The 24,953-nt window shown below is 24.8% G+C and overlaps 3 protein-coding genes across 4 annotated transcripts; 2 read left to right on the top strand and 1 right to left on the bottom strand.

Annotated features, from left to right (window-relative positions):
- Window positions 1-532: 532 nt before the first annotated feature.
- Window positions 533-12,027, top strand: Bm4076 (uncharacterized protein; the record flags this gene model as incomplete). The annotated part of the gene is made up of 9 exons (XM_043082553.1): window positions 533-698; window positions 3,084-3,182; window positions 4,787-4,971; window positions 7,562-8,213; window positions 9,210-9,355; window positions 9,967-10,096; window positions 10,670-10,749; window positions 11,475-11,582; window positions 11,914-12,027. The coding sequence occupies 9 exons, from the start codon at window positions 533-535 to the stop codon at window positions 12,025-12,027; spliced, it is 1,680 nt and encodes a 559-aa protein (XP_042938487.1).
- A 1,924-nt stretch (window positions 12,028-13,951) lies between these two features.
- On the top strand, window positions 13,952-19,074 carry Bma-spas-1 (the record flags this gene model as incomplete). Of its 2 annotated transcripts, XM_043082552.1 has the most annotated exons (8): window positions 13,952-14,018; window positions 15,852-15,974; window positions 16,341-16,517; window positions 16,787-16,926; window positions 17,378-17,623; window positions 17,794-17,991; window positions 18,114-18,355; window positions 18,831-19,074. In XM_043082552.1, the coding sequence occupies 8 exons, from the start codon at window positions 13,952-13,954 to the stop codon at window positions 19,072-19,074; spliced, it is 1,437 nt and encodes a 478-aa protein (XP_042938486.1). The 2 variants fall into 2 exon arrangements, with proteins under 2 accessions (XP_042938486.1, XP_001902141.1); XM_001902106.1 differs by lacking the exon at window positions 13,952-14,018 and having other exon boundaries at window positions 15,857-15,974.
- Window positions 19,075-20,207: 1,133 nt separating this feature from the next.
- Window positions 20,208-24,098, bottom strand: Bma-hpo-31 (polyA polymerase family protein; the record flags this gene model as incomplete). The annotated part of the gene is made up of 10 exons (XM_001902105.2): window positions 20,208-20,321; window positions 20,597-20,796; window positions 20,925-21,061; window positions 21,544-21,785; window positions 22,119-22,235; window positions 22,369-22,463; window positions 22,621-22,724; window positions 22,874-23,019; window positions 23,348-23,438; window positions 23,902-24,098. The coding sequence occupies 10 exons, from the start codon at window positions 24,096-24,098 to the stop codon at window positions 20,208-20,210; spliced, it is 1,443 nt and encodes a 480-aa protein (XP_001902140.1).
- Window positions 24,099-24,953: the final 855 nt, after the last annotated feature.

The raw sequence follows: 24,953 nt of genomic DNA, 5'->3' as shown, positions 1-24,953 counted from the left end.
AAAGATAGTAAAGTAGATTTGAATTTGAAAAATTTTTTGATATAATCAAATTTACCTTACCATAAATTGCTTGAAAAAAGCAGAAGACAGAAAGTATGTGTGTGTATTCAAAATTAATTAAATTCAAAATTTAATTTCAATACATACCTCAAAAAAAGAAAAAAATTTCTTAAAAAAAACAAAAAAAAGTAAAAGAGGAGGAGAAACGGAGAGAGGCGAAGAGAGGTTTCCGGTTTTTCTGTTTGGTGAAATTTACCGGTGGTGCACTGGTTGCTTTAGCATTCTACCTCTCTCTCTCTCTCTCTATATATATATATATTAGTAGTAATTATCACTTTTTATCTTATGATTTTATCATTTTTGCGATTTAATTAATAATTTTAATTAATTATTTCCAAGGAAAAAACAAAATATAAAAATTATAATATAATTTTTTTCTTTTTCATTTTTTTATTGTTTCAGGGCGGAAGGCTGGTGGTATAAAGGAAATTTTTAAAGAAAGAAAATAAAAAATTTTTTAAACAATAAATTAATGACAAGTAACGTAACTGTAACAACAACAACAACAACAACAACAACAACAACAACAACAACAACAACAATAACAACAACAACAACAACAGGAATAGTAATGCATTCTGAACGCCGTTCCAAGAGACCCTCAACCCGACCCGCACTCCAAATTTATCGTCCTCCTGGTAAAATTTATTTTTTCAATTTATCATTATTTTATTTAATTTCTACCTTTTATTTGATAAAATAAATTAATTGATTAAGATTTTTAAAAAATTAAAAAAAAAAATTAAAATAATGACCATTTTGAATTTATTAAAAAATATATATATATGTTTGTATCTTTCTCTACATTTATATTATATGTTTATGTGTGTGAATACGAAAAGGAATTAAATTTTAATTGTGAAACAATTGCAGTATTGATAGTGTATATGAATTATTATAATTTCCGGAAATTCTTAATATAAATTCCTAAAATTTAGTTGGTTTTTATAAAAATTTTATTAGATGGATGACAATTTCAATGTTACTAAACCAATATTATTTCTCTCATTTCATATCTTTGATAAATTATATTCAGCAATTAATGCATTCACTATTTTGACTTATTTTAATCAAATTTAAGCGAAATTTTCGAAAATTAATTTATTCCATTTTTTTTAAACTTCAAATTCATTTCAAATATTTAAGAATTAAATTTTTTTTTTTTTTTGCCTTTTTCAAATTTATTAGAAAATGCTAAAAAATTGTTTAGGAAGAATATTTTGAAAAAAAAAAAAAGAATTATTTTAATGCAATTTGATTCAGTGAAAAAATGCATTTTATAATTTTTGTTTTATTATTATAATAATTAGCGAGCAGTGAATATTTTTATTCTAAATGAATTAATGAAAGTAAATTTGAATTTCTATCTATAATTATGCATATTGTAGTAGTACATTTCACTGATGAAATATAATTTTAGCAAATGTTTAAATAATATTAAATTACCTGAAATTTATAAATGGTACCTTGATTTTGGGGTACCTTTAATAATATCTGTGTAAACAGTATATCTTTATCTTCAGTTTATTTTTTCTTTCGTTTTCTTTTTTTTAGCTTAACATTTTGTCATTTATTTTCTACAACAATTTCATTCTTTTCAGTAATTTTAATTAAATAACTAAATTAGCAATGAAAATTGTCAAAATTTCAAACTATTTTCATTTGTTATATGCATAAGACAAAAATTATATAATTTTATTCGAAATCAAACAAAAGATAGCAAATTTTTAAAATAACATTGAAATTAGCATTAGATTATATAAAAAGAAAAAAAAAATTTATACTAAAATATTCTTTTATCATTAATGTTTGTTTACTTTGACTAATAAATTTTTTAGTTGAACCCTTTCCTTTCTCTAAGTTATATATATAATTTTTATTTTATTTTCAATTTTCATTTAAAAATTTTGATAATTTTTTTTTTTTTTTTTTTTAGTTGAAAATTATTTCGAATATTTCTTGTCCCATTTTTTTTTTTCGTCCAATTTTCAATATTTTATTAGAATGATTAGTTTTATACGGCGATGACACTAACTGGTACACCAGACACATACACATACACACACACACACACACACACACACACACACACATACATACATACATACATACACAAACATACATTTGGACCGTTATTTGAGGAATTTAAATGTTCTTATATTTGTTTACCATTCAGTAGTTCGTAAATACTTTGAATATCAAATATTCCAAATAATTAACAAAAAAAAAAAAGAAAAAAGAAAACAAAAAATTTTTTTGAAATTATTTAAATATTTGTATTTATAAATTTAACACATCAATTATTTAAATATTCATTATTTCAATTTCATATTTCTATGCATAGTGACGATTTATCTTTATGATATCAATAATTAGCGGAGTGATAACAAAAAATTAGAAATAGTCTTTAAATGGATAAATAATTTTGTAAAAATATAAGTAAAATTGAAGATAAAAAGGAAAAATTGATAATAATAGTAATAATAATAATAATAATAATAACAATAATAATAATAATAATAGTAATACTAATAATAATAGTAATAATAATAATAATAATAATAATGTTTACACAAATCAATAGCATTTGAGAATTACAGGAATGATGAGATATTTGAAATCAAATTCTAACTATGAATAATTATTTATAATTTTTTTTTTTTTTTGAGGATTGTTGAAACATTCATTACTCTAAAAATTTTCAAACATTTGATTAAAAATTAAGGATAGCTATTGAAATATTTATGCTCGAAGTCATTAAGATATAACAAATAAAGTAATTAAATTTAATTTCCGATGAGTACTTACGCATTGTTTCTTTCTTTTCTTTTCTTTTTTTTTTTTAATTCAGCAATAGGAAATTAATGAGAAGTGAATAAAAAATAATGGTTAATTCTGGTGAAATTCTCCGATAAAATTAATAAAAACTAAAATTTTTATTTTTATTATTAAAATTTTTATTATTAAAATTTTTATTTCAAAACAATACCAATTAGAAATGTAATAATTAATTACACTTGTAGGACTCAGAGGTAATGACGAAAATTCAGCGAATACGAAACCGAATCAAACTGCCGGTGCAAAGCAGTTAAAAAAAGAAACTGTTAAAAAGCAGACTGAGGGTATGTAAATTTTCATCTTTAAATTTAATTATTTTAATTTCTGACTTTACATAAGAAAAGAAAATAAAGTTTGATCAACAAATTTGTAGCATTCATTGCTGAAATTAATTCTCATCGAAAATTAAACCTTTTTTTTTTTTTCTGGAACGATAATCAAATAACTTTGATTATTTCATTGTTTTTTATAATCATATTAATATTTACTTATAATTCATTTATACTTACTAATATTGTTACTTATATTTTGTACTGAATATTCTCTCCTTTTTTTTTTTTTTTTTTTTTTAGTATTTCATAAAAAAAAAAAAGAAAAGTTATTTGGAAAAGTTGCATCATCGATGATATCATAAAAAAAAATTATTCAAAAATGTATTTTGTTTCGACCACTATTACTAGTTATCTAATCATTGTTATCAGTATATTTATCGTTATCACTATTCTCAATTATTAATTATAAATTAAATGAATTAGTTAATCAATTATTGCATTCTTTCAAATAACTATTTTGTAGCAAAATTTCAAAAAATCATTAATACTTTAATATTTCATTTGATAAATAAGTTAACAATCAGTGATATATTATTTGTTAAATTTAAATAAATGAAACAAAATTTTTGTTACTAAAGAGAAAAGAGAAACAGAGAGAGAGAGAGAGGGTGAGAGAGTGAAACAAAAAAGAAAAAATCTTTGTAAAAAAGAAAAGAAACGAAATGAAAAGAGAAAAGATAATAAATTAAGTCAATAATTTCTTCCACTAATTCTATTCAACAATTTGTTAGCATTGTTGTAAATATATTACTGAATAATATATTCTTTTTTTGATAAAAAATGAAATATTATCATTTATTTAACAAAATATTGCATAATTAATTATCTTACTATACTAATTATAATCATAATAATAATTAAAAGAGCACAACTATAATCATAATAATAATTAAAAGAGCATAACTATAATCATAATAATAATTAAAAGAGCATAACTATAATCATAATAATAATTAAAAGAGCATAACTATAATCATAATAATAATTAAAAAAGCATAACTATAATCATAATAATAATTAAAAAAGCATAACTATAATCATAATAATAATCAAAAGAGCATAACTATAATCATAATAATAATTAAAAAAGCATAACTATAATCATAATAATAATTAAAAGAGCATAACTATAATCATAATAATAATTAAAAAAGCATAACTATAATCATAATAATAATTAAAAGAGCATAACTATAATCATAATAATAATTAAAAAAGCATAACTATAATCATAATAATAATTAAAAAAGCATGACTATAATCATAATAATAATTAAAAGAGCATAACTATAATCATAATAATAATTAAAAAAGCATAACTATAATCATAATAATAATTTAAAAAGCATAACTACAATCATAATTAAAAAAGCACAACTATAATCATAATAATAATTAAAAGAGCATAACTATAATCATAATAATAATTAAAAAAGCATAACTATAATCATAATAATAATTAAAAAAGCATAACTATAATCATAATAATAATAACTTAAAAGCACAACTATAATCATTATTTTATTATTATTACAATTTAAATCAATATTTTGCAGAAAATAATAATTATAATACAATGGAATCAGGCAAATGTGCGAATACATTGAATGGATGTACGCGCAAAAGTACTGATAACAATAATTTCTTAAACGATACAGCGATTACAGGAGGAGCGCAAACGGTGATATCACTACAACGTAGTGATAGCGCTTTAAGTGGTGAATCGATAGCATCGTCACAGGTAAGTTATCATTCAGTAGTGATAAGTTATGAAGTTTTTTTTTTTTTTTTACTTTCTTTTATAATTAATTAGCTTTTATCGATTAGTTTATAAAAATGTAACAATTATTTATTTATTAATCATAAATAATTTGAATTTTTTTATCACTAAATATCTTTTTCTTTGATTATAATTTTTTTTTTTTTTGGTTTATTATAAATAAAATAAAAAATTATAATTTTTTTCTCTTATTATTATTATTACTATTATTATTCACAATGATTCTTCTTTATCTTTTTTTTTTTCAATTTATAAATTTATTAATTCATTTATTCATTAATGTTTTCAGTTATTTATTAACATACCTTTTATAAAATGTGGTTTATTAGTAATATTTGGCTAATTTGATATAAATGTTAAGTTTTAAAAATTTCAAATTTACCAAAAAAAAAGCAATCAGAAGATAAGATTAGACATAATTAATCATCCGTAGAATTAATCATTTTAGAAAAATTAAAATTTAAAACTGATATCTTGTATTTATTCAATTTACATTAGCTCCGTTGTACAATTTGTCATATATTATCAAGAAAAAAAAAAAAAAAAAACGTATTATCGATTAGTGATTTGAATCATTTCAGTTGTTATCAGTGCATATCAGTTTATAATTTAAAGTTTAACAACCAACTAATATTTATAATCATATCATATTTGATAAATAAATCATAAAAGCATTGAAATTTTAGAAAATTAAATTCTAACGTAAATTATAAAAGTTAATCTAAATTTAAGAAAAAAGTTTTAATTTGAAATTACACCGCAAAGAAAACACTTTTTATATGCCATCATAAAATTTGCCAATTGTTAAATTATTTGTATTTCAAAAGAGTATCAGTAGCTTATCAATTCTTTTATCACCTCAAACTATCTTTACTTTACTTTAGTCAGGAATATCCTAATGAAATATTTGCGCTTTATATTTGTTTGAACACCTTACTTATAGCACACACACACACACACACACACACACACACATACATACATACATACATACACATACATTTTATTCCATTTATCATTCATTCTCCAATTGCCAATATCATTTGCAAAATTTTCTATTATTTGTTTTTTTAAAATTTTTTAATGCTCAAAGTTTCTATTTTAAAATGTTGATTTGATGACAAAAAATTGAAAAAAAAAAGAAAAAAAGAAAAAACTTTCGCACTTTTCCAAACTTTCAACAAAATATTTGTCATTTAATCCATCCTCTATTCAATATAATCATCAATCACTTTCTGCTATTTTAATCGGAACAATTTGACAAGCTTTAAATATTTTATAAGTGCTTAAATTATTCTAAAATATATTTCGATCAATAGCACAATTAACTGATAACTATGAATTTGAATTTAATATAATTGCTGTGAAATATCGCTGGAATTTATACGATAGAATAAAATTTAAAAAATGAATTCAGTGAATGATTTGAATGAGATATGCAAGAAATTAATACATTCTACAAAATGAAATATTATTCTCTCATATGACATTTAGCATTTTATTATTGTCATTTTTTTTCTTGCTTAATTAATTTGAAATTTTTAAAAATTGCTTTTAAATTTTGCTATTTAATTTAAAAAAAAAGATTAAAGAAATTTTTCATATTATACATGTAATGAAATAATTTCCCAAATTCATATTAGTCCAAATATCATCGAACAAATATTTCATATGTTTCTATCATTGTTCATTTTCATATCAATCAGTGAATTGCAATTTTCAAATCAGTCAATGAATCATATTTCTTTTCTAAAATTCAAAGAAAAAGGAGAAATTCTCTACCAATTTATTAGTTTTCTGAATCACTCCGAGAAAACATTTTTTCTTGTTCTAAATTTGGGCTAACATAAAGAGACTGAATATTACTTCATTATCATAAGCTCACTTAAGTAATATATTTCACTTAAGTATATTTGAATTTTATTTAACATACATACTTTTCTTAGAGACCAAAAAAAGTGTTGATAATATTGTATGATAAAAAAGAAACTGATAACAGTAAATGCTTGATAATATTATGTAGTTTAAAATTTTGATATGATAATCAAAAATAGACGGTTAAGTTATGATTTATTAACCTATTTGCATTGTCTTTATCATCGTCATCATTAGCATTAGCATCACTATCATTGTCGTTGTGATCAATATTATTATCATTATCACCATAATCAACATTAGCATCACTATCATTGTAGTTATCACTAAGTTCACCGTTATCATACACCTTTTCGCGCATTATTATTGTTACCAGTTTAATCTTTGTTTCTTCCCACATATATACAACTGATAACAATTTTGTCTCATTTTTAATGAAAGGATAAAAATGAATTTTTTAAATGAAATTATTATTTGATTATCACAAAGTTTTACGACTGAAATTAAATTATTTTATAATTGTATAATGAAATTAAAATTATAAAACTCATAATTATATAATTCTTAAGAAATTACAGTTATTAAAATTAATTTATTAAACAAAGGAGAAAAATAAAACTAATCAATAATTTTTGTATTATCTTTTTCCATTTTAATTGTTATTTATAATATGCAGGCATCAACGAAATCACCCAATTCAACATCAAGTCGACATCTTCATCTAAGTGAAAATAGTCCTCCTAATCATCATCATCATCATCATCATCAACATCAACATCAACAACAACAACAATTACAGTATCATTATAATTACCATCACCACCACCACCGCCAACAACAACAACATCATCAATCTGAAGGAGCTACTATTAAGCAACATTTGAAAAAATCTAGTGGTAGTGGTAGTGGTAGTAACAATAATAATAATAATGATGATAATAATAACAGTAACGATAATAATAGTGATAATAATAATAATGGCACAACAAATTCATCATCGTCATTACTTCGAATGGATGAATCATCGGGTATAATTGGTATCAGTGGTGGTGATATGAAACATGGAATGACAACAGCAACAGAAGGAGGAGAAGGAGGAGGGAGAGGAGGAGGGGGAGGAGGAGGAGGAGGTGGTGGAGGGAATCCTGATAATGGATTTAATAATATATCATCACGTAAATCTATTATCATTTGTAAAGAACAACAACAACAACAAAATGCTAATAAGAAAAAACAATTAAATGGAAAAGAAATTGAGGAACTTACGATTGGCTTAAGAAAATTGAATTTAACAAAAGAAAATACTCTTGTGGAACAATTTATTACAAGTAAGAATTTTTTGTCTTTTATTTCTCTCTCTTTAGTCATTAGTTTGATTTAATTTTAGTTTCTTAAAGAAATGATTCGTTTATCAGTTAAAATCAACATATAAGTAAGTATAATTGAGACTTTTTGCATAATTAGTAGTTCTAATTAAAAATAAGATAAAAATAAGATATTTTTTATTTAATTATCATTTTTTCTATATAAATTTAATTATTTTTTAATGTCAGTAATTTGATATATTTTTTAGTCATATTTTTTTTTAAAAAATATATCTTTTTATACTATTATTCCCTTTCTTTATTTCCCTTTTTTTTTTTATTTGACAAATAATAAATTTGTCGAAGCAATTTGAATTTTAATATTAGTGGAGTTTTCGATTTGATATATTCATACTTAGTAATTTATTTTATTCAATTTTGTCATTTTAATTTTGTAAATAATAAATGTAATTAAAGTATTGTCAATTTCAGTATTATAAATATGTGATATATTATCACATTAATTATTCCATTTTACAAATATTAAATTCAATTTTTTCTTTAAAAAACATCACAAAATGGCAAAAATAGTAATATGAAATACGTGAATATAACGTATATACGTGTAGTACACAGTAGATAAATTGCTTTACGTCATAGAAAACACGCATAAATGATACGTATGAAAAAGAGAGACCGTAAAATTTTGAAATGTGAATGTTGTGATTGAATAAATTATCCATGCCATTGTATTAGAAGAATTTAAGAATTAAAATTCGTATTTATATTAAATTTATACTATTTGACTTTCTTTTATTCTCTTCATTTTAATTAATTAATTAATTAATTAATTAATTAGCTCATGCTAACATATATTTTAAGTTTATTATTACTATTATTATTTTTATCGATTAATACTTCAAAAAGTTTTAATCTTTTGATTTTTCTTCCCTTCTGTTTGTTTATTTATTTTTTCTCTCTCTTTCTCTTTCTCTTTCTCTCTCTCTTTTTTTTTTTAAGGTAATTTTGAAGATGGTGAAATAGGTGGTGCGGTAGGACAAATGCTCGTACATTTCTCTATTGAAGAAAATCGACAGGCCGGTAAAGCTGTCGCACGTATCGCTGCACAACTCCTCAATTTTGATACCGCAAACGTTTTTCATCAGGTTACATAAATAAATAAATAAGTAAATAAATAAATAAGTGAATAAATAAATAAATAAGTGAATAAATAAATAAATGAATAAGTGAATAAATAAATAAATAAATAAGTAAATAAATAAATAAGTGAATAAATAAATAAATAAGTGAATAAATAAATAAATAAGTGAATAAATAAATAAATAAATAAATAAGTAAATAAATAAATAAATAAATAAATAAGTGAATAAATAAATAAGTAAATAAGTGAATAAATAAATAAATAAATAAGGGAATAAATAAATAAAATTTATTTTAAATATCAAAAATATTATTTCCGATTTTGTTTCTTTTTTTTTCTTTCTTATTTCGGCTGATTGTTATTATTTATCCAATCAATTAAATTTATTCAAATCTTTTTGAATTCAAACACAAATATTCGTATTTGATAATAATAATGATAATAATAATAGTATCTTATAAATTTTATTTCTCATAAAATTTAAAATTGTTAAAATAATATTAGAAATGTATGTACTTCCTTGGTTTTTTTTTTTTTTTTCTTACAAAATTATAATTTGTTTATTATAAAATGAAATTGAATTTTCCATTACCATTGTTAAAATATTTTTTTCAGGGTATTACAGTTGCATTAATGCACTACTTTGAATGCAGGGATCGTTTACGTATCGATCATTTTCGGGTTTGGATTACTTTCCTCAATTTTGTTTCCGATTTATATGCTAGTGTTGGCTACATTTATGAAGGTTTTTCATTTTTTTTTTTATTTATTTTACCTAAATTTATTTTCAGAATTTAAATTAAATTTAGGTGAAAAAGGAAAAGGAAATGAAATAAATTACAAATATTGTGCATATACTATTGTTATTCTTTCTTCTTTTTTTTTTTTTTATTTCGAAGAAGTAAATTAATTAAATGAGAAAATTGAAAAGGTAATTGTTTTTAGTTTGAGCTATAAAAATTTTTGAAATTATTAAAATAAATTATTGTAAATGGAAGAACTTTTATTTTTGTTAAAAATTACACTTTTCTTATTGAATAGCTAACATTAATGTAATTGTTGATGTATCAGTTTTATTTCTTTATTGAAAAGATTTTAAATTATATTTTATGCAAAGAAAAAATTGAAATTATAACTTAAAATAATACAATATCATTTAATTAGATAATTAGATGAATTATGTCATTTTTTTTACATTTGCTTCAAATTACAATGCATAGAACTGAAAGTTTAAAATTAAATTTAATTAAAATCCAAGTCATTCTTTTTTTTTATTCGAGTCGTGTTCACTTCAATATTTTATTTATAGTTATTGCAGGAGAACTTGTCGATCTTGTTTTTCGTATTTTTGGCTATTTGCTCAAAGCGCCTATTCTTGACACATTAAAAATTGAAGAGGTTAATAACAGTCTTTTTTAAGTGTTTCCTTTTTTTTTCCTTTTTTTTTTTTTTTTTTTTTTTTTTAAAGAAAAACTGTTCTGTAATACTTTATAATAGTTAGAATTTCATTTCTAAAAATTTCATCAAAAAATCAAATTTTTTAATCTGGAAAGATTTTTATCAAAAAAAGCAATTCAAATATGATGCTGAATGTGAGAGGAAAAAGTTGGAGGAAAAGTTGACGAAAATAAAATGAAACAATAAACGAATGCAGAAATTGAAGAAATTTGGAGAAATTTTGCAAAATAAAAATATTTTCCATTTTTCAATTTTTATTATTTAATTTGTTTGCTTCTTGCAAATACAATTTTGTAACAATTAAATGTAGAAATTTGAGCAAATAAAGTTGAAAATTGTTGGTTTAAATTTCAGAGTGAGGTAAAAATTCTAAAAAAGCCTGAAAAGTAAATTTACTTTTTAAATGTATAATTAATAATATGTTATTTCATATGGAAAAAGTTTATAGGAAAATAAAAACGGAATATATAATTTCAAAAGGTTATAATTTAGATAAATATGTGTTAGATGTAAATTAGTTGTTTGTATCAAATTTTTTCCTTTAAAATTATTTAAAAAAAGTTTAATTATAATCGTAAATGAAATCGATCAAAAGAAAAAGTAAAATTTGAAAAAAAAACTTCATGCAGAATTAATTTTATAATTTAATGTGTTTGCTGTTATAGTTGGAAAGTTTAATTGGTTGTTTGCTCAGTGTTGGCTATGACCTTGAACGACAATGTCCTGAACAGTTGGCGGTCTTGAAGGATCTCATCCGAGATGCTTTTATTGAGGTATATTTTTAGATTTTATTCACTGATATATTATCATAATGCTTGTTTAATTCTTAATTCATTAATTATCACAATTCATTAATATAATTTTCTATAATTATCACAGGAAATTATAATTAATAGGAACAATAATTTTAAAAATGTTTAATTTGAGATTTTTTTTTTTTAACAAATTGACATAATTATTGAAAGTAATCCACTTGTTATACGGTTTATGATTTTATGATGATTTATGATCAGATGATATTTATATAAGAGATAAATTTTTAATCAATATTCTTCATATTAATTCAGTAATTTTGCATTTCATATAATTATGTTGTATGGACAGGTACAAGAACCATGGGCACGTAAAATGATACTTTTATTAATGGAACTGGGAGCAAGCGGATGGAAACTTCCACCTGAAGCAAATGAATATTACTTTCAACATACCAGTTCATAAGTGATGTATCAAGTTATATCATTCGTTATCATTTGTTATCATTCTGTAGATTTTTTTGATAGTAACAACTCAATAATGGGAAAAGCATTAATTAACAGATGCATCATCGTTTTGCATGTCTTTTTTGTTTTGTTTTGTTTCTTTATTTTTCATTTTTCCATCCTTAATGGTGGTTATTGATCAGAAATTTATGAATTATATTTTATGAAAAACAAAGTATAATTGTGTCTTATTGGGTAGGAATTATGATTTCATTTTGAAAATCAAAATTTATCGTTTCATTCTTAAAAGAAGAAATTATGATTTTGCTTTGATAAGTAGAATTATATTTTTGTTTCGACAAAGTTATCAATTGGATGGAAAAGTATAAATGGTTGCAGCTCAAATTATTGCTATTTTTACGTGCCTTATTATTTATTTATTTATTATTATTATTATTTACTTTGTAAATAATACGATTGCATGAGTAACATATTATGTCAACAAATAATTTAACGACAATAATAGTAATAATAATAATAAAGAATATTTTATCATTTTCTATATCGTTTATTCTAATTGATAGCAACGTTGAATCTATTGCTATCATTGCTATCATTGCTATTATTGTGTTATTGTAACAGTAAAATAGTGATGGAAGTAGACGGTATAATAATTTAATTAATGATAGAATATTAATATTTAGTTCATATATTTATGCCTATGAACTAGTCATTTAATAATCATTATTTTGTTGTATTTGTAATAAAAAACATTATTGTATGCAATAACATATAACTGTTTTATTTGTCGTGTAAAATTTCAAAGATAAACAAAATAACAACAAAATCTTTTTCTTTTATTAATATTCATTTTATCGTCATTTTATTCATTTATTTTTTGCCTTTTTGTGATGATATTTTGGTCGATGAAATGTAATTTCATTTTGTAATGTTATTTGTTAAAGGGATGGCAGTTATTATTATAATTTTTTTAATGCTTTCGAATTTTCAATAATATCAGCCAAAAATTGACAATGGTTTATGTTATGATTTGGATTGTAATTATTTGTAATTATCATTAAGTAAGGACTACATCTACTGGCTAATTAATTAATTAGCTGATATACACTTGTTTATTGTGTTAAGATTTAAATTCAGATTTAGATTTAATTTGAATTTAAATTCATGTTGTGGAAAGCAAAAAAAAAAAGCAAAACAAAACACTCATATTATAATTGTGGTGCTATTAAAAATATTTACTTCCGTGCCTTCCTATTACTAATCATTTCTGTTCATTTTTAATTTTCATTATCATTGTAATATAAAGAGAATTATCTAATTGTCTCTTCTTTGCATTTTATACAATATTTAATAATCCGGAAATTAAAATCAATAAATGCAAAAATTAAATGAGAAATCAATTCGAGAATCAATCAGCAGTAACAAAATATTATGCGTCTCAGCGCTACGCACAATTTTTTTTTTCCTGTTTTTTGTTTTTGTCCGGAAATATCATTATGATATTTGGAAATTAATCATAAACGGAATGGAAAGAAGAGGTTGTACTAGTGAGAGAGAGAAAAAAGGTATGCAAACCGGTTAGTGACAAAGTATATTTCCACTTTCCGGAAATTACGTTGCAGAAATACTCTATGCAACGTGATGCAACGTTTTGCGAGTTCTTAAATGAATGAAATTGCCTGTTATCTTCGATCTAACCGGTTGGTTTAGAAGTTTGACTTAATCGGTGGATTTAGAAATTCGTAACACGTTTTATGTCACGTTATATTGATTATTTAACACTTGATGAGTCATTTTAATACATTATTTATTCATTTACTCAAAATTACTCAGAGCTAAATTATTCGATGGTTAATTACAGTTCACTTTGTTTTTGTCTTTTTAAATTAGCTTGATTTATTTGTTTAGCAGCTTTGGAAAATATGAATGATAAAAGCATAAATCTTGGAAAACGAAAAGCATTTGATGTTGTTGATGCTAATATGGAAAGTAAGTTCTTACATTTACTTTATATTTTTCATTGTATTTAAGTTAATTTCGTATTATAGATTTGCTTTATCCTTAGTAAAATATTACATTTTCGGTTTTGTTGTATTCTTTGCAGCATAAAGTGTGCATTTCTGTGCCGTGTTATTAGCGGTACGACATCTCCGATTTTTGTTACGCTTGGTGATACCGTCTATATTTCTGGTTTTTATCGTGTTCTTGGCATTGTTAAGTAAGTTTAAGGTACAAAATAACCTGCACATAATAGGTAATTGAGAAATTTCCAGTGAATGAGTAATTAGGAAATTTCCAATTTGAATTATTCCATTTTCTTTATGGGATAACTCATTCTGTTGGAGGATTACATTTTTTTTTTTTTTTTGTCATATCAGTAAAAATTCGCAAAATTCCATCATAAATGAAGAATTCATTTTTTATTTATGATTGATAAATGCAAAAAGCTATTGATAAAGCAAATCTAATAATCACTTATCTTTTGGAAACTTATATAGCATTAAAGCATTTTATTGAAGCTAAGAGGATATATTTTGTTTTTTGTATTGTTGTCATTAGATACTTCCACTACTCACAACGTCATGTTTCTTTTTTTTTTTTTTTTTTTTACTATTTATTATCTGAAAAACTTGCTATTATATAATTTGAAAAAAAAAATGCAAGTTAAGTAAAGTATAGCTGCCTTATTTCTCAATCTTTTTCCTTGAAAATAAAAGTTAAAAGTAGGGTTAAATGTTCCAAGAAAAAAAAAAAAAGGATTGTAAGCCGACTGATGAGTATATTATGTAGTAAATGTATTAAATTATAACAATTATATAAGGATTTTTACTTGCAGCTAAAGTAATGACATTTATAGTCTTCAAAAAATTTACTGAATTTATGATATTTTATTATCATAATTCCACTTCTATGCTTATCAACTATCCATTAAATGATCAATGGATTGAAGCAAAAAATTTATCTTTGATGGTAAATTTTGAAATGTTTTTTATAAGAAATCTTTTAAAATTTCCTAAATGAAACTTATTGAAATATTGTGAACGAAAGAAAAAAAGTTACTTGTGTCATTTATTACCGTGGAAAACGGTTGCAGTATATCTGTTACCATGAATAGCTGCTCTTTCCATCTAAATTGAAAAGTACTTGCATTATTATCGATTATTTTCAATGCTTGTTTACAGCTAATGGTAGGTGCAATTCAAAATTGGACATTACTTCACTTCTAATGCAAGTTACACAAATTACGGCCCTATTAATAACTCTTTAATTTGGCAGTATTTAATATTTCCCTTTTCCTTTTCAAAAACTTATTTCAATGAAAAATTACTCAAGTGGATAAAGTGTTCAAAGATTAAGAAGATAAAAAAATTTTTTAAGGCGTGAGGTGTTATTGAAAAGTCAGCTTGATTCATTAATGTCAAATGTACTATCATTTGGTAGTGTGGTTGATGAAGAAATATTTTGATATGAATATTTTATTATTATTATTATAGATTTGTAAAGACTGAACAGCATAAAAATGAAATGAATAAATCATAATTTGTATTTCTGGCAAAAAAGAAAAAAAAAAACTTTGATTTCTACGCAAAGAGCGTTTTCAGTCCTTGTAAATTTAACGATTTATCATTATTGCATTCTGCATCTTTTTTTCTCCAAATATCTTTTTCATAATTTCTGGGAGCTTTTTTCTTTTTTAGAAATGTGAAAGTTGCTCATTTAAAGTGTAAATGATTTCTTTTAAAAAAGAAGCATTTTGCAACTTGACATGCTTTTTTTTTTTTTGTGAGAAAATTGTTTTTTAATTATTCGTTATTGTTTTAGAAAGAATGCTTCATCCTCAAAAATTGGAGCAACAAAATTACGAGACGTTCAATAAGGCATATCTTAAATCAAAACAACTTGTAACAGAAGGTGTTTCAATAGATGAAATATCAAGTAATAACGGTAAGAAATTTGCATACATATTTGTTTTCAATTTCTTTTTTTTTTTTTTGAAAGTAAACTTTTTACCACTACTATACCTTGTCTGTGAATGGGTTAATCATTTTTGTGTGTAAGCACCGACAAATAAAACAGTGATCAAAATGTCAACATAGTATTCTTTAACCAAGAAATAAACAAGAGATCAGATTTAGAAGTAATTTTTGCTTATTTTATACAAGTATAAAATAACTAGATCTTGAATTTGAAATTTTTACACCTTTTTATATGCAAAAGGATTATTTTGTACACATTTTATTATTGATTCGATAAATCGATTATATTCAAATGTTCTGAGTGGAGTAAATCCAATTTTAATTCATTTTTCAGACGAACAGAGGAAGCGGATAGCAATGGAAAAATACCGTATGGGTATTGAGTATTTTGAGAAAGCTTTGAAAATATCACCAGATAAAGTATATCCTGAGAAACGAAGCGAAGTTATAACGCATCGTGAAGCAATGAAACGAAATTTAGAAGCAACAAAGGGAAGACTTAGTGATCTGGGTAAGCTTAAAGTTGTGATTATCGTTTTTAACAATTAATGCTTATGTTTATGAGTTTTAAATAATTCTATGCCGATTTTCTTTTTTAATTTTAATATAGGTTATTTGCTTGTCAAATGAGGGCTCCCTAAGCGATGGTGTTGAATGATTTTTTTTTATCCTTTTATTGTTTAAATAGTTTAGTGCATATAAAATTTTATTTGGTGTTTTTCACTGTAACCATTTAATTCTGTTCATAATCAAAAATTTATTTTTTTTTTTTTCATTCAGAAAAAATGTTCCCATCGAAAGGAAATCGAAATCTACAGCATAGACCTGTTCAGTTTGTGTCACCTTCAATTAGTAAACCACAAACTGCCCAACTATCCAGTAGGCCAATCAGCTCCGAAAAGAAAAACATCAATTATTCAGTGAGTTATTCATATTTTTGGAGAATTTGGAGATTTGTTTGAGAAAAATTTGTAGAAATTGAGATGAGTAATTACAGTTTAATTAGAAAGGTACAGCCTGATATAATAGGAAGAGTACTTCTCAAATTTTATCAAAACGAAGGAAGGAGTAAACAAGGAACAAGTGATAAAATTAATGTTACACTAGATATTTGTTGTATATAGAATGCTTTTTTTACAAGGTGAGAAGCAGATAAATAAAATTACCAAAAACTATTTGGAAATATAAAAGATGAAAATCTTTTGTGTACGATAGTTTTCACTTTTTATTCAAAAAATTTTGTGGCGTATTCTTCCATTTTTTCAGCTTCATATGGTTTTTTTTTTTTGTTAGTATCGCACCATTCATTGATTTGAAATGCTTAAATCAATAAGGAACTTTGCTTCATTGAAATTTTGCTCCACTTTCCAGAATGCTCGTACTCGGAGCAATCTCCTAAAAGGCGTCGATGACAAATTTGGTGGTCCGCTGCTAAATGAAATTTTGAATCAAGATGACGTAAAGATGAGCGACATTATAGGCGCTGAAACAGCCAAACGTGCCCTGGAAGAAACAGTTATTTTACCGACTGTTAATCCATCCTTATTTTCTGGTCTTCGTCAACCTGCGCAGGGAATTTTACTATTTGGTCCGCCAGGAAACGGCAAAACATTACTGGTATATTTATTCTGACACAGTTTTTAATTTATTTTTGCCTAAAATTTAAAAATTGTAGATATATTCTATCAATCTACACATGTTACATTTTTCATTATAAATTATAATGTAGAGCTATATATTTGGATTTTCTGAATTTTTTTTAGATTAGATATGCTTTCGAATTTTAGGCTCGTGCTGTAGCTGGAGAATGTGGTTCAACGATGTTCCTGAATGTTTCAGCAGCTTCACTAACTTCAAAATGGGTTGGTGATGCTGAAAAAATTGTCCGCGCTTTATTTCAAATTGCTCGTAATGGGCAACCAACAATCATATTCATCGATGAAATTGACTCCATTTTGTGTGAACGTAATGAGAAGGAAACTGAGGTTTGTTCAACATATTTCTGTAATAATTATAAGTTTTATATACGTCAATCTAAATTTAGCTTTTGTCATATTGGATTCAGAATAACTTTACCCTGAACTTTTGAAATCCCTTTCCATTTCAGGTTTCAAGACGTATGAAAACGGAATTTCTAATTCAAATGGATGGTATGTTATCGTCAAAAGATGATCGTTTACTGGTGATTGGTGCAACAAATCGCCCTGAAGAGCTCGATTCAGCCATTCTACGCCGATTTCCAAAACGAATTCTCATTGATGTACCAAATGCAGCAGCACGCCTTAAACTAATCATGTCATTGCTCGAGAAAACGAAAACTTCATTTGACCTCGGTCTTACACAAAGGCAGTAAGTCCCCAAAATTAGGTTTTAAATAAAATAGCTTGTTACTTCCATTATCTAAAGTTAGTTTTGCATTTAGTTAACCCCTACTTTTGCCTATTACTGCGTCATTTTCAGTGAAAGTTCTAAACTATACTCTTTTCGTATCTCGAAAGCAATTTTGATTATTTACAATTTGATCCCTCTAGTTGATAAAGGATGTTAGGAGTAGATTTTTGCTAAAGCACTGAAAACTTTTTCTATAAGCTATAAGCGATTTTTTATTTGTATATTTATTTATCATAAATTTTAATGATGCAATAATATGATGAGCAGCATATAATGAAATAATCAAACTCGTTATTTGCTTACCATCTTTGAAAGAAAAGTTTTATCAGAATTGTAGAATTACTAAGTTATGTTAACAGACACTGCTACATTACAAGTGTCATAAATACCAAATTTTGTTAAATCAGTCATGTAAGTGGTGCCGGATTTTCAGAATCCTTGCAGAATGGACGCATGGATACTCCAATTCGGACTTGGTTGCTCTTTGTCGTGAAGCTGCGATGGTGCCAATTCGTGACCTATCACGTAAGGATATAAAAAATTTAGTCAGTACGGAACTTCGGCCGATAACACTACGTGATTTTGAGATTGCAATGAAAGCTATCAAACCTTCAACAAATGAACGGATGTTGCAGAAGTTACGGAAATATGCAGCAACAGCTGGGCAGTCTGACTGAAGTGACATTCATGTAAAAATATACAACTTATCGGTCTTTTTTTTTTCTGACTTCTAATCATTTTTCAATCTTTCACTATATTTTGTTTTAATCTTCGTGTTTTTGTAGTATGTATGTAGCTATTACTTACCGGTTCCTTACCTATTCAAGTATTTTTAACTGGAGAGTTGACGAATTGATAAACGGTCTTATTTGTGGAAGGGAATTAATTTCACTCAGATATGCTTCTGACAGTGGAAAAAAAGAAGATGGGAAATTTGTAGCTGAATGTCATTCTTAGCGAGAAGTTTGCGGATAAAAAAGAAAAATGCGAAAACGTTCCATTAGGCCTGTTCTTATAATAGTCTTTAACGATAAGGTTTTTGGGAGAAGGCTTCTAAGACTTTCTCAAAATTACTTTCACCAAAAAAAAAAAAAAGAAAAAAATGTTTTATTACTTTTGGATTCGGAATTTGCTGTGATTTGTTCATATTGACATTTGGTAATACTCGTAAAATCATGTTGACACTGTTTCCTATTTACTGTACTCGTTTCTTTGTGATTAAAAAAAAAGTCGAGATTAGTTACCAACAAATTTATTATAAAAGACAGAAACTTTCCCAACACATTTCATCTTTTTTGATTCTAAATTAGTTGCAATTTAATACCAATTAATATCCACAACCATTTATTTAATGATATATAGAAGACATCATGCGTAAATCTTTACCTAACATTAGTAAGAAATTTTAAATTCAACCCTTTTTTCATTTTGAAAAGGAAACTTTCACATATAAATATGTCCTAAATCTAATACTGTATTTTCCTCCAATAATTGTCCTACATTTAAATCAGTAAACATAGTCATTTCATACTTCTCCAGCATCATATGGGTAATAAATCTGCATTTTACTAGAAAATAAAACAAAATTTCGAGAAAAGTGCTCTTATTTTTCCTTTTCACCTAAAAATTTCATTTTTAACATGACAATGAAATGCAAAAATGCAAAAGAATAATGCAATTATCTTTATCAAAATTATGAGCATGAAAAAGAAACAGAAACGTTCAATACACAAAATGATACAGGGAACAAAAAAGGAACGAAACAAGATATTTTTACATATTTTTTTTTTTCTTCCTCTCAAATATAATATCATTTAGCGTCAGAGCTAAGCTTTCGTTTACATCCTACGCGGTTTTTCTTATCAGTCCATTCAATATCATTGATATGCTTTAACAATTCTTCTTTACTTATCATCCATTCACTCTATAACAAATTTGTATCATTCGTATGGAACTTCGAGATGACTTCTATTTCATTCAAACGAATTTCATAAATTACAAATTAAAAATACAACCAAACATGCTGACAAATTAGAGGAAGAAATTTGAAAGAATTAACTTGTACTCCGTTTTAATTATTTTCATCAAGTGTAAAATTTTTAGTATTAATCAATTCATTACATCCAAAAATACTTGATGTAAATATAATTTATTAAGACTAAAATATCTGGCACAATAGAAAATAAAAATCAAACATACTTCAATCCATATTTGGAAAAGATAGTCAAGAATTTGCTTAACATGTGGTCCAGGTGAAATATTGTTATGCATCAAGTCAATCCCACCAATTGGAAATGTTGGCATTTCCCAAATACTCAATTCATTGATCAGCTCATCATTAACCATTGCATATTTTGCCAATTCAATTACTTTCTCTCGACTTGTTTGAATTTTTTTTCCTGGAATTAAAATGAAAATCCATTCATATTCGTCTTATTCATTAACTCAATGTTAACCATAGAAACATCCATATGCAACTTATCTTAAAAATCATAAATCTCAGAATAAAGGAAAAAGAAAAAATCACTTGTAAACTTGTGCAATCGTTCTTCAATCAACAAGATATTTTTGAAAAATAAAATTGAATTGACATTCTTCTCTGCTTCATCGCGATGTTCCACAATAAATTCGGTTAGCGTTTTCTCAGCATAAGATAACTTACATCTAAACGAAATATGCATCCGCTGTAAAATTTGTTTTATTGAAAAATTATTAAATTTTACTTTTTTTCATGATGATAATACTTTGGTCAAGTCAATAACAGAAGAAAAGAAGACGAAGACTTTTTAGTCACATATATTATTGTGAACTGAATTAAAATATATGTAAATTATAAAATTTATTAGATTGATTAAGTTAGAACGAATTTACAATTACACGTAAATTCGGTAACTTAATAAAGTACTCCATAAAAAGAAGTGGTTAAAATTATACAGATAATACTGCTATATGTTATGCATAGGTATTGATATTTCAATTTTGTCAATTAATCGAACGGATGAGTAGATTTTACCCAGTTTAGACTAAATTTTAATTATTACATTGAATTTATTGATAAATTTAATTTTAGTGATTAACTTATCCTAAAGTAATTCTTGCACTTTTTAAAAAAAAAAATCAAGTTAATCTAGAAAATGAATAACCACCTCCTGTGAAATATTTCAATTTGTCCCATTTCAGTAAATAATGATGATAATAATGTCATTGCTTCTATTTTTGGATAATAACGCTTATGCAATTTGCAAAAGTAAACTGTATCCGCTTTTTCCGGAAGTCCCAACAAGGAAGCTAAGTTACATCGCTTTAGCATCGTTGTTAATACAGCACCACCCAACCGGCCAACGCATATTTTCTTTAATTCCATCCAAATTCGTTCACCACTTATATCCTAGAAAAAAAAATCATTATTAATTCCATCAAAATTTCTTCTGCAGTATTTCGCAGTACTAGCTATAAATGGAAATTATTAGGAAAAGTAATTAATAAATGTGACCGTTCATTGCTAGAAATAACGAAGAATTCAGCAATAATTTCCATCTATAAGTTGGTACTACAAAATAATACATATGAAATGATGAATAATGTATTTGAAAAAAAAAATATCATAATTAAATTCAAGTTTTCACAAATTCTCTATTTTTCTTCCTGATTTTTTTTTTTTTTTCTCACATGACCATTTTAACAAGATCGACAGAATATCCATTAAAAGCAATAAACTGACTTTCAGGCCATTTCTATTCGAAATGATAGCATCCAGTGTTGCTTTGTCGTGCATTTCACCATCTATGGCCAATCGACCATAAAAACGGAAATATCGTAATATCCTCAAATAGTCTTCCTAGAAACAGTCATCATTTATTATGAGATGATCTAGTGAATGAATAGTTTGTACTAAAGATTTGACACAGAAGTTGTAAAGAAGACAGAGAAAAACGAGTCAAGCCAATTTGAAGACTGCAAAAAAAAAAAACCTGAATCCTTTGATTTGCATCGCCTACAAAAACAATTTTCCGTTCTTCTAGATCTTTTATTCCACCGAAATAATCAATAACGGTGCCATCCAAATCTTTAAAAAAAGACACGCTATATTGCAATTGAAAATTTAAAAAATGAATAATTTTTAACTAATGGAAAATTAAGAAGAGAAACTTAAAGGAAATTTTTTTAGAAATAAATTCGCATTGTAGGAAAATGTCCCTTAAATAAATAAACAATTAACTTACCTAGGAAAAGTGAATTAACCGTCAAGTCACGTCTATTTGCATCTAGCTGCCAATTAGTTGTGAATTCAATCTTTGCTCGACGTCCATCACAAACAGTATCAATCCTGAAATAAGTATGGTACTTGATTCTAAATCAAGAATCCACAAAACGATCAGAATATGAGAGAGACAAAATTTTTTTTTTAATAAAATAGTTGTGAAAATTTATAGCATGAATCCTCAAGCATATTTACATTACAATTACTCTCATCACTGTTCAAAATGAATAATGTAACAAAAATTAACATGCCTTAAAGTTGTAATTTCAAAATTTTCCTTATCATCAATACGACAAGTAATCGTTCCATGTTCTTCACCATTTTTATTCAACATTCGGATACCTTCGCGAAGAAATAACTCCTGAAATTAAATTATTTCAATAAAAGCATTATCAGCTAATAAAATAGGTCGATGTAAATATATGACAAAATCCTGTATGATTTTGAACTTAAATTTCTCATACATCACTAATTCTTAATTTCAAATTTTTCCATTCTCTATTTACATTGATCCTATAAAGTCCCATTTTTAGTTCCATTATTCAAAGTTCCATTTCACAGAACTACCGCATAAATAATACATTAAAAATCTAATCGTTCTTATTTAACATCGCTGATAATTTAATCATTTTTTCAAAATTAGCACTACTGACAATTTTATTGTTATTCATAATCACTGACAAATTGACCTTCATTTTTTCTGGCGTTGCATTTGTAGCAAAATCAATATCACATGGTTTTATGCCCATTAAAAGATCGCGAACTGCACCACCAGCCATACTGTAAAAAAAAAAAAAGAAAGAGATAAAAATAAAAAGAAAAGATGCAATACAAAATTTTAAAATACCAAAAAAAGAAATTAAAATGACTAAAATTACATATTATATGCTTTTTCTTAGCGTATAAAATTAATTTCTACCAAACATCTTTCTCACTGATACAAATATTTATTTGTTACTCAAATAAACTCCTATTATTATAAATATTATAAGCTACTGAATACAAATGCAATAAAATGCTAGCATAGCTATCTGAACTAATCGTGCATATAACTAAAATTGAACTTTCTTTCTTTTTTCCTGTCAACAAAAAGACAATGACTTAAAGCATAAAGTAGATATAATATAAATATGAAATATTTTAGAATGTGGAAAATTATTCTTCTTGAATTATCACACTACGATTACTACTACTATACTACTGTTATAATAATATGATATTTTCAACTGCAATTAATACATACCGCAATTGAAAATCATTCTTCTTGAATAGATCATTAAGTTTAATAAGTTCAGGTGTAAAAAGTGCCTTAAATTGAGGCGTATCAATTTTTTGAACAATCGGTACGATAGGTTCAGCAAACATTTTTGGAACGATTAATTGTTTGCCACTGATATTTCGAATTTGTAATAACAAATATTTCAAACAGTATCCTCTCATTAATATTATTAATGCTAAATTTCATCGCATGTGAATTCTGATTAGTTGATCTATTTCTGAAAAAGTTGGAAGATGTAAATGCACAAAATGTAGACAACTCAATTAATATTTTCCTTGTATTTCATTTTTCCCCAGTATTTAAAAAAATTCAAAAAAAAAAAATTCCAGTAATTAATTTTCAAACATAAAGTTATTCTTGAAAATTTGCAAAAGATTCTGCCAGTAGGTCTACCTTAATAATGTTTCATAATTTTAATGCTATACAGCTCATTTGTTGTTCTAATTTTTCGTTTGATTAAAACTTCAGAAAAAAAAAAAAAAAGAAGAATGTAATAACTTTACTAGCATGAATTTATATATGTTAAAAATTGGAAGAATATAAAACCTATTGGACTAAAGAAATGATAGCTACACCAGCAATTACTACAATTTATTCAATACAAATAGTAAAATGCATAAAGCACTCAAATAACTACCGCAAAAATTTTCGAATTTCAAAATTTCTCACACAAATAAGCATGAAAAAAGCAAAGTAAAATTTTCATCCATTTGTAGAAAATTTCACCATAAAAAAGAATCAAAAATTTTAGTACAATCTTAATAAAATCATACAATTAGCAGAAATCCATAATGAAAAGCTAATTTTTTTTAACTAATACTGGGCAAATTTAAATAGAATACAAAAAAAGTTGAAGGAAAAAGAAAAAGTAAATACCAACTGGAAATTTAAGGCATACAGATTCGCTCCAAAAATTACATTTACAGTTACCATATTTAAATCTAACTTTCAAAACGGATCAATGAAACTTCGTCAAAATTTTATATATGAATGAAGAAAGACAACAAAAAAAAAAA

The sequence above is a fragment of the Brugia malayi genome (assembly GCF_000002995.4).
Source record: "Brugia malayi strain FR3 genome assembly, contig: Bm_v4_Chr4_scaffold_001, whole genome shotgun sequence".
Taxonomy (NCBI): Eukaryota; Metazoa; Nematoda; class Chromadorea; order Rhabditida; family Onchocercidae; genus Brugia; species Brugia malayi.
The sequence above is the reverse complement of the archived record's forward strand: the minus strand, read 5'-3'. Positions and strand labels throughout refer to the sequence as shown.